The sequence below is a fragment of the Dasypus novemcinctus genome, chromosome 6, assembly GCF_030445035.2.
Source record: "Dasypus novemcinctus isolate mDasNov1 chromosome 6, mDasNov1.1.hap2, whole genome shotgun sequence".
In the NCBI taxonomy this organism is placed as follows: domain Eukaryota; kingdom Metazoa; phylum Chordata; class Mammalia; order Cingulata; family Dasypodidae; genus Dasypus; species Dasypus novemcinctus.
Window position 1 is genome coordinate 18,951,428 of NC_080678.1, and position 11,165 is coordinate 18,962,592.

The window sequence follows — 11,165 nt, forward strand, 5'->3', positions numbered from 1 at the left end:
TATAATCACTTTAAATTTTTGTCTAATTGGAAGATGTTTTAATAAATACACAGAAAGGGTGTTTTTTTAAAAATCTAGAAAAAGTTCTAAAATTGAGATGATGACAGCACAACTCTGTGATGAAAATCAGAACCACTGAGTGTACACTTTGAATGGACTGTACAAAGCATGGGATTGTATAAGCATGGGAATCCAGTGGTGGATGATGGACCATGGTTAACAAGACAAACGAGAATGTCTTCTCATGAATGATAATAAATATATACTACTAATAGAGGGTGTTAATAATTGGGTGGGTTGGGGGAAAATACACGAAATGTAAGATATGGGCTATAGTAAATAGTAATATTTCGATGATGCTCCTCCACAGTTTGTTAACAAATGTTTCACAACAATGCAAGGTGTTGGTGGAGAGATGCATGGGAAACTTGCATGATGATATGCATATTTGGGTTTTGGGTTTTTTTGGGGGGATAGGCAAGAGTTTATTAAGAAATGCATATTTGTTTTGTAAATTCACAACTTTTACTATACACTTTTTCTTTATGTATGTTCATGTATGAATAATATACTTCAATAAAATTTTATTTAAAAAAACTAGGTATGGGGAAACAAGAAATCTCAAATCATGTTATGCAGCAATTGTGTGAATTCTGTATTTTGAAAATATTAAATAATAATAAAGATTATCCAGTCATACATGCAATTTCATGACCAAGTATATTTTTTATACTAAAAATAAAGGGAACAATTTGCTAATAATAGACTCCAGGCAAAAAGAGCCTATACTTTAGAGAAACAGTGTACACACAGCAGTAAGAATCCAGCTTTTGATAAATAAACTTTTGAAAAACCTCCCTTTTTATGGAAAAATAAAGTATATACAAAAGAAAGAATAATAAAGTGATTTTCCCCATCTCCATTCCTCAGCTTCAGAGCTGCAGTAATCATCAACACCTGCCCCTACCCGATTCGTGCCAAGCAAATCTCTGGCAGCAGTGGTATCTAGACTTTTAAACACATGTCAATTTGAAAAGTTTAAAGACCTGTTGACTTGAAAATATGATCATAAACCATCTTTCCTTTTTTTTTTTTTTTCCTGTTTCCTCATAAAAGTTAAGAGTTTAACAGTCTTAATTCAGAAGTACCTTCTCACTGGACTATGCTTGGAGAAGTACTTAGGTTTTGCTTTGAAGCAGTTTTTTAACACATTAGAAATGAACACAGAAAGCCATCCCCAGATAAGTGCACTCCTTTGAGGTACTGAAAAAATAATCAGAGTGCTGCCAATGCCCCTGCAGAGGTCAACACTGAATCTGAAATATTTAAAGTGGATACAAAGCTGCTTCAGCAACACAATTAGTGCATTGTTGTGGCTGCCGGTGCAGATGGTAAAACATTTCTCCTGATAGCCTGCACAACAAATAAATTTCCATCTGAATATGTACCAACTCTTCTTGACAACTATGCAGTCACAGTTATGATTGGTAGAGAGGCATAATTCTCGCACTTTTTGATACTGCAGGGCAAAAGGATTATAGCAGATTACGACTGCAGAGTTATCCACAAACAGATGTGCTTCTAGTCTGTTTTTCAGTGGTCTCTCCCGTCTTCATTTGAAAATGTGAAAGAAAAGTGGGTAGTTGAGATAACTCATCACTGTCCAAAAGACTCCTGTTTGTTGTGACCCAAACTAATCACAGAGATGAACCTACTACTATTGAGAAATTTGCTGAGAACAAACAGAAACCTATCACTCCAGAGACTGGTGGAAAGCTGGCCCATTACCTGAAGGCTGTCATATACGTGGCATGTTCTGCACTCACACAGAAAGGCCTGAATGTATTTGAAATCCTCCAGACCTGAAGAAGAGCCATGGGTGTGTGCTGCTATGAACATCTTTCCAGAGCCCTTGCTACAGAGCTGGTGTTGGCATCATACTAAAAGCAATGTTTAAATCAAACTAAAGATTAAAAATTAAAATTCGTTTTTGCATAATGACAAATGCCCTGCACCTACCCACATGCCCTCGTGTGAGACAAGGTCCACTGATGTGGCCCTCCTGCCTCCTCCCAATACTAGGTTATTTTGAGCAAATGGGTATTGTCAGAAAAGTGATCAGTACTAGTTGTTCTGCTGTTTCAAAAAATTGTTATTTGTTTGTTTGTTTTGGTTAAAAGGCATGCTTGTGATGACTCTGTAACAAACTATTTTGAATAGGTGATGCTCCTCCCTGGTTTCACTTTGGAGAGTGATCTGGGACATCTTAGTGTCTTTGTTTTTGTTTTTCCTTTTCCTTTCCCTTTTTATTGGGGTGTGTGTGTGTGTGTTTTTAGTCTTATTTTTTTAATTCATTAACCAGTGGTGGACAGCCCTGGGTGGGAGGAGGATGGATTGATCCCACATTCCACTTCCTAGATGTAGGTTAGAAATCATGTTCCCCACCTGGTGCTCCTAGGAAAGAGTATAGCAAATGCTTTATTTAATAACATACTCCTTTTTGAAAGTTGCCTTTTCTCTCCACCCTTAAGTATAGGTCCAATATTTGATGAAAGTGGGTAGAACCTGTCTTGCCCCTCCTCTTTTTTAGGATGCACTGCATATGTACTGCAATTTTAAAGAAAATGTTTGCCATTTGCTGGTTTGTTGTCTTTTTTTTTCAATTCTGAGACAACTTTATTGTAAGACACAGCATGATTTTTTTTTTCACTAAGAAAGAAAAAAACACTACCATTCAACTAGGACACACCATCAATTGAAAGATGTGTTCCAATTTCAGAGATATGAGAAAAATGTGCATCTTAGAATCAATAAAATATGATACTGTAATTAAAAATCTGAAATCTTGCCCAACATGATTACTTGAATGGGGAACACTTTAAGCTGCTTTGTGTGAACCCTGAATATAAATGGAAGAATACATAAACACTTTCAGTAGCACACCTTTAGTTTATTGACCTATGTAAAAAAATAATAGGTCTTAAAAAGTGAGAATAGTAAAAGAATATGCAATGGGTATTTCTGTTTCTAGAAGGCATACAAATATGCAAAAGGGAATAAGTTATTTTTTTGTGTGTCTTTTTTCCCCACTTTTTTTTTTTCCAAACTTCATTTCTAATGATACAAATAACTAAGGCCCAGTTTAACAAATCATTTGGAATATAGATAGAAAATGTTCCAAAGAAGTTGTTCAGAAATGTCTTTTCACAATATGAACAAGAAACCTGTATAAAAGGGGTGAAAGGAGCACCTTTTATGGAGTTCTGAAGCAGAATAAACATGACAAAAAAGAATCAATCTGGAATATGGAAATCATTTGTTCCTTAAAAAAAAATCCTACAGTAAACCACAGCTAATAATTAGTTCCTCCAAGGAAAGTATGAGGTAGTTTTAGCATCATAATTAAATCTATTCCAGCTTGGAGTATTTTTTCTTTTCTTTTCTTTTTTTTTTTTAATGACTGATCTTATTTTTGTCACTTGGTGACTTAGAACTACCTGTGGAATCCAGATAAAGTTTCATATTCTAATGTTCACCATTTTAAGGCAGGCAATTCATCTAAAATGATGTAGCTTTTGTTTTGTTGTTTTGGGGTTCCTTTTGAAGTTAATTTCTAACTTCTTTTACTGATAAATGAAAAGTATTGCACCTTTTGAAATACAACAAATGGATTGAATTCATAATTTTAAAAAAATTTTCCCTTCTGAAAAAAAAAATCAGTACCTTTCTCCCACTTTGCTACAACTAGATCATGTTTTTGTATACTGGGGAAAAGGAGCGTTTAGGGGCATGATAAGTCTCAGGAGATATACTACAGACCATAGGCATCGGTAATCATCTGAAGATGTTATCCCATAATCTGAAACAAATGTTCAACAACAATGTAATATGTTGGTGGACAGGTGTTGTATGGAAATTCTGCACATTTGCATGATTGTTTTGTAAGTTCACAACTTCTCCAATAATAATATATTTTTTAAAAACTCAACTAGCTAAAAAGAAAAAAAAAAAAAAAACTCAGCTAAATTCATGGATTCCCCCAATCTACCATGGCCAAAAGCCTTACCTAAACAGTCCTATTAAACCTAAGATCCACTCCTTCTGGAAAAACATAATTATCCCTGCTTAACACTATAACAGAGACTTATGAAAATAAACTCTGGAATATATGAGCCGTGCCTCATAAAAGGTAACATGCTTAATATTTGTTCCTATTGTCAGGAACTAATAAAAACCTTTTTTAAAAAAAATGAAACCTTGGTAGAACAATCCTTTTACAGCACACTTCCAGGAGACAAAGATATTCAAAACTGCAATCTTCAGCCTGGTAACCTTCTACTAGAAAAGACACTTCCATAAAGATGCACTCTAACCTAATGGCAAAGGACCTGATCAGGTACTTTTTTTTTTTTTTCCTTATCAGTTACCATACCATATGCCACTAAATTAGAAAGTATTGATTCTTGTATTCAAATTTCTCATTTAAAGAAAGTTCCCAGGTCTATCTGGAAATCCATACCTACTAAGAACCTAAAGCCCCAAATTACCAAGGATCAGAAGTAGCTGACATCCGATGTAGACACCTAACCCAAAACCTGGGACCAGGCCTGTATAACTGATATTCACAGTGTTCTTCAGCTTCAGAAGCAGGCAGCATCTGGTGTACACAGAAACAGGACTAGATCTGATTTTCATGAGATTGAAATGAACTCAATAATGCCTGATATAATCCTCATTATTATCCAATTAGCTCTCTTATTCTCATTTTTATTCCTCCTTCACCTCTTATTTTGTACCCCAGTCTATTTCTGTCCCTCCCATAATGTATCCTACCACTTTTGAAACGCCTCATTCTTGCCCTTATACTCTTCCTAGTCCCTTGCCATTCTTTATCCTATTTTCCACCCATACAAAGGGCTGCTGACCTAGGCAATCTATCCAATTGCTGGGACTGTGCTAATTTAATTATTATAGTCGCCACAATGTCTATTGTTCAATGTCTCATCTCCAGAATATCAGACGCAAATACCTCCCAAGTTACACTGATGCACCAATCACTTGATCTTGAAGCTGGCACTTAAGAAACTTAATTCTGTAATGATGAAACTAATTAAAATTAATGCCCAGGAGTCACCCCCTAAAAACCTACTTGTTGCTCAAATGTGGCCCCTCTCTAAGCCAAACTGCAAATAAACTACCTCTCCGCACCTACATGGGACATGTCTCCCAGGGACAGGCCTCACTAACGCCAAGCGATTAATACCGACTATTGACCACAGATGCTTTGGGAGAAAGATATTGAGCAAAGGGGGGAAACATAAAAAGAAAACATATGTAAGCTTTCTTTTCTTGAAAAACCCTTGCTTGAAGCACCAAGAAAGGACATGATTTGTCCTGAATCTGTGCATCCTAAATTGCAATTCTAAGACGCTAAACACCCTTGTGGCCTTGAAAGAAAGAAAGAAAAAAAAAAAGTCTTCGGAGAACAGACTTTTTAAGAGGACAATGGCAAGGCGGAGGAACCAGCAGACATTCATTCAAGCAACCTGGTGTTGTCACCCGTCAATGACCCATTCCTTGAAACAACCACACTGAATCCCTGCACAAGGCTCAGGCTCACACTTTGGGATCTCCCCAAATCCCACAGTACTTCCCCATCTATTAAGTCTTCACAGCTAACAGGGATGTCAACATACAAGATTATGGAGGAACTTCGGTGACATGCGCGGGCTCTATCACATGACTCAGGAGTTCTCTCCCTCTGACTGCAAGGTCCCTAGCCTGTGACCGTGCACAAATGACACCGGGGGCTCCATTTGTTCCTCTGTAAAGTGGAAATCGAACATCCACCTACACCCCCTGGAGCAGCGCTGAGAGTTAAACGGAAGATAAACCCCGTCCAGTGAGCAGCAACCCGGAGCCCTGCCCGGACTTGGTGACCAGGTCTCGCACCGCTCGATCACATGATCCCGGCCCGGCCTGCAGCCGAGTCGGCAAAGTCGCGCGCGGCTCCCCCGCGCTCCGAGGCAGCGGCCCACGGGCGGCTCTAGGCCCTAGGCCCGGGCCTCGTCAGGGCAGCTGCGCCTCGCGGCCGTCCGAGCCTCCAGCCACGCTCAACCTTAGGACTCCGTCGCCCGGGTGGCGTCCAGGAAGCACCTCCTCCCGAGACCCGGGAGGCCTCGCAGTCCCTGCGCCCGCCGCCCCGCACGGGCGGGCCCCACACGAGGGCGCGGGCTGCAGGGCCGGGTCCTCACGCCCAGGAGGCCGAGCTCCGCCGCCCCCAGCCCAGGCCCGCCGAGGAACCGGCCGCGCCCTCCCGAACGCGGGCGGAGCCGCCGCGAGCCGAGGCGGAGGCGGAAATGGGGTGCGGGCCAGCCCGGCAGGGCGCCAGCGTCCTCACCGATCAGCCCCACTCCGAGCATCAGCTGAGTGTCCGCCGCCTCTGCCGCGGCCATCATCCACCGCCGCCGCCGCCGCCGCGCTGGGCGTGACTCCCGCCCGCCCCAGCCCCGCCTCCCCCCAGGCCCCGCCCCACGGGCGCCGGCCCTGCCCCGACCCCGCCTCCTGGCCCGGCCCAGCCCAAAGCTCCTCCCCCCCGAGGCCCCACCTCGGGCTCCCTGCCGGGTCAGGCTTCCTCGAGTCTTCTCGCCCTTCCTTGGCCTACAATCCTTGGCCCTTTAACCTCAGAAACCTGCAGCCTCGGCCACCTCCCTCAATTTCAATAATCTGGTGTCATCTGGCCTCTCAACCTGCTCCAACTTTCCTCCGTCTTCTCAGGCCTCACCAAGCTTCCGGTCTTGCTCAAAAGAACAGGTTACCTGATTCCTAAAAGTTTAGGCCTCCTGAGGCTAGAGGAAGAGTCTCCATTCATTCATTCATTCATTCATTCATTCATTCATCCAGCCATCAATATATATATATATATAACTAAATCTATATACATATAACTATGTATGTACATGTGTGTGGAGAGAAAGAGAACCTAATATGGACAAGTGGAAGAGTAAATTCAAAACAATTAGCAAGTAAAATAAGCAACACTAACAACAGCTCAAAGTGTTAAGGGCCCTAAAGGTAATAAAATAGTGCAGTGAGTTAGAGAGTGAATGGAGTGTCCTGCTTTAAAGTGGGCATGGAGGGCAGCCCTTCCAAGAGGGAGATACTGGAATGGGGATCTGAATGGTAGGCAGGAGCCAGACAGGAATAGATTTGGGTGACTCCAGGACCCTGACTTCTGGATCCTCTGCCCCACCCCCAAATCACACAAAGCTAACTAGACAGGGTCCTTGGTGTCTACAGGAATACAATCTCACCCTCATCTCCTTCGATCATTTTTAAAAATTGTATCTACTATGAAATATCTCATATATATATCCATAAGATAAGCAGCCTAAGGAACCATGTAGCTACCTCCATCCAGCTGAAGACCCACGGCATCACATGCGGTTGAGACACCTCCCAACTCTCCTCTCATCTCTTTCCCCTCCCTATCTAGCCCACAGAGGTAACCACTGTTCTAAATTTCACGATTATTGCTTTTCTATGGTTTTAAACGTTTGCATTGGTGTTGGGGCTGTGTCTATGTTTATATGTGTATGTATCACTTGACAAAATAAAGTATTGTACTCCTTATTTTAAAACTTGTGAATATTATTTATTGAATGCCACATACAGTTCTAAGTGCTTTACTTGTATTACTCCCCTAAATCCTCCCAATAACCCTGAGTATGGGACTTATTATGATACCGGTTTGCAGGTGAGGAAACCAAAACATCAGGCAAATGGACTTAGCCACGCTCCTAACCACTGTTGTGCAGCCTCCCTTTCTGAGGCATGCTGTTACTATTCATTTGCAACTTCCTAAATAAATAAATTTATTTTTAAGAGTTATCTAAGTTAATATTTATAGCTCTGGTTCAGTAATTTTAACTGTTGAGTGGTAGTTTTAATATGAAAATATGACTCTTTCCATTCTCTGTAGGTGGGCATTAAGTTTGTTTCCTGACTTTTACTCTGTCATAATAATGCTGCTATATACTAAGCAAGTCTCCTTGTTTCACCTGCTCTTTACCTTGGGCAATTCTACATTGTCAAGGCGATGTCATTTCTTCTCTGGACTCAAGCAAAACTAATCTCTTCCTCTTCCAGGGTCTAATAGCATTTGGCCATAAAGTTAGCAATTTTCTTGTGGGTCTATTCAATAGGAATTTTCTTGTGGGTCTATTCAAATGTGCGTACAGCGCTTCTGTTTCTTTCATGAGACTCACTTGTAGGGCAGCACCCCATAGTATGCACTTTTGGATTCTCTGTGCCTATTGTTGTAAAATATTTGTTAAAGTTTCTAGCTCTTATAGAAAATAAGCAGGAATTAGGTATTGAGGGGTGGATTGCAGATTCAGGATCAGTTTGGAAGCCAAGCAGATGCATGCACTCATGTTTCATTGGCCTTTGCAATCTCTAGCAAGGTTTTATAGATGGCATTACAAAGCGTTTCCATTTCTCTGCTCCTACAACAAATACCATGCAATGGGTTGGCTTAAACAGTGGGAATTTATTGGCTCCTGGTTTCAAGGGTAGATGTCCAAAATCAAGGCATCAACAAGGCAATACTTTCTCCCCAAAGACTGTGGTGTTCTGGGGCTGGCTGTGGGCCATCCTTAGTCCTTGGCTTTTCTGCCGCGTGGCAATGCACAGGCACTGTTTTCTCCTTTCTCCTTTCTTCTCTTGGTTCCATTGACTTCCAGCTGCTTCTTCTTCATTGACTTTTTTCTTGGTGGTCTTTTCTATAAGGTCTCCAGTAGTAGGATTGAGACCCATCCTGACTCAGTAGGGCCACACCTTAAGTGAAGTAACCTCATCAAAACTCACAAGAATGGATTGAGATTAAGAACGTGTTTTTCTGGGGTACATAACTGCAAGCCACCACACAAGGGAAGTGGATTCTCTTGTGGGTTCTCTTTAACAACCTTGACAACACAATAGCCTGCACTAATTTGAAACTTAAATATTTGCTTTTGGTGCATATACCTATGTCCAATCAACTAGATAATTACATAAAATCATGCTTCAGTTACTCTTGGACAATTTGTATTAGATGTATATCTAACATGGGGATTACATTAGGTTGGTGCAAAAGGCATTGCAGTTTCATACTGCTAATTTTAAATCATTATAACTAGGCTCAAACACATCTTTATTAATCAAAATAGGAACCATTACAATCAAATCATTTTTGCCAATGAGAATAAGTTTGTTTATTCCTATAGCATAAAAATCTGTGCTTCAGGATTCAACAAAATCTTGGAAAGTATTTTCTGCATACTGCTGGTTGTGGAAGTGTTTTCCCTGCAAAAAGTTGTCAAGATGCTAAGAAGTGAAAGTCAGTTGGCAAGAGGTCAGGAGAATATGGTGGATGAGGCAAAACTTAGTAGCCCAATTCATTCAATTTTTGAAGCATTGGTTGTGCAATATGCTGTCGGGCATTGTTGTGAAGAATTGGGCCCTTTCTGTTGGCCAATGCTGGCTCTAGGCATTGCAGTTTTCAGTGCATTTCATGGATTTACTGAACATACTTCCCAGATGTAATGGTTTCACTGGGATTCAGAAAGCTGTAATGGATCAGACCGGCAGCAGACTACCAAACAGTGACCACAACCTTTTCTGGTACACGTTCGGCTTTGGGAAAGGGCTTTGGAGCTTCTTCTTGGTCCAGCCACTGAGCTGGTCATTACTGGTTGTCATATAAAATAGATTTTTCATCACATGCCACAGTTCAATTGAGAAATGGTTCGTTATTGTTAAGTAGAATAAGAGAAGACGACACTTAAAAACTACGAATTCTTGGATTTTCGGTCAGCTCATGAGGCACCCACTTCTCGAGCTTTTTCACCTTTCCAATTTACTTCAAATGCCGAATGACCATAGAATGGTCAAAGGTGAGTCCTTCAGTAACTTCTTGTGCAGCTTTAAGAGGATCAGCTTTGATGATTACTCTCGGTTGGTCGTTGTCACCTTCCAATGGCTGGCCACTATGCACCTCAGCTTAGAGTCTCTCATCTCCTTTGCAAAACATCTTGAACTACCACTGCACTGTACATCTGTTAGCAGTTCCTGGGCCAAACGCGTTGTTGATGTTGCGACCCATTTTTTTTTTAAGATTTCTCTTATTTCCCCTTTCTGCCTCGCTGTCTGCTCTCTGTCCATTCACTGTGCATTCTTCTGTGTCTGCTTGTCTTCTCTTTAGGTGGCACCAGGAACTGATCCTGGGGCCTTCCAGAGTGAGAGAGAGGTGCTCAATCTCTTGCACCACTTCAGCTCCCTGGTCTGCTACCTCTCTTATTGTCTTTCCTATGTCTCTTTTTGTTGTGTCATCTTGCTACGCTAGCTTTCTGCTCAGGCCAGCTTGCTGCACAGGACAGTTTGCCTTCACCAGGAGGCACCAGAAATCTAACTCTGGACCTCCCATATGGTAGATGGGAGCCCAATTGCTTGAGCCACATTGGTTTCCCTTTACAACCCATTTTGAACTCAAATAAGAAAATCGCTCAAATTTGCTTTTTGTCTAACACCATTTCCATAGCCAAAAATAAATATCAAATAAACAGCAAGTAACGTCATTAGCAAAAAAATAAAGTGAGAAATGCACATTAAAATGATGTATAACCACATTTATTTAAGAATGTATTCCAGTATCAAACAGCAAATTTCAACAATGCAAAACTGCAATTACTTTTGCAACAACCTAATATTTGCTTGAGGGTTTCCCTCTTCTATTGCAAGACAGAAACTTAACAAAATTACCTTTGAGTGAAGCAGATGTGGCTTAAGCGACTGAGCTCCCGCCTACCACACAGGAGGTTTTGTGTTTGGTTCCCAGTGCCTCCTAGAGAAGGCAAGCTGGTGCAACAGGCAGGTGCAGCAAGCTGATGCAACAAGATAATGAGACACAAAGAAGACAGACAATGAGAGACACAACAAACCAGGAAGCTGAGGTGGCTTAAGTGATGGAGTACCTCTCTCCAACATGGGAGGTCCCAGGTTTGGTTCCTGGTGCCTTCAAAAGAGAAGATGAGCAGACACAGAGAGCATGCAGCAGATAGACACAGAGAGCAGACAGTGACCACAAACAACAAAAGGGGAAGGGAACAAAATTTTTTTAAGAATTA

The 11,165-nt window shown here is 41.3% G+C and overlaps 1 protein-coding gene across 1 annotated transcript in view; it reads right to left on the reverse strand.

The window, feature by feature from the left end:
* DENND10 (DENN domain containing 10) overlaps nt 1-6,515 on the reverse strand; it is a 35,775-nt gene extending 29,260 nt beyond the window's left edge. The window contains exon 1 of the mRNA XM_058298295.2: nt 6,401-6,515. Coding sequence (XP_058154278.1) covers nt 6,401-6,458 — 58 coding nt within the window. The 5' untranslated portion in view covers nt 6,459-6,515. The remainder of the gene's footprint in view (nt 1-6,400) is intronic.
* Nucleotides 6,516-11,165: the final 4,650 nt, after the last annotated feature.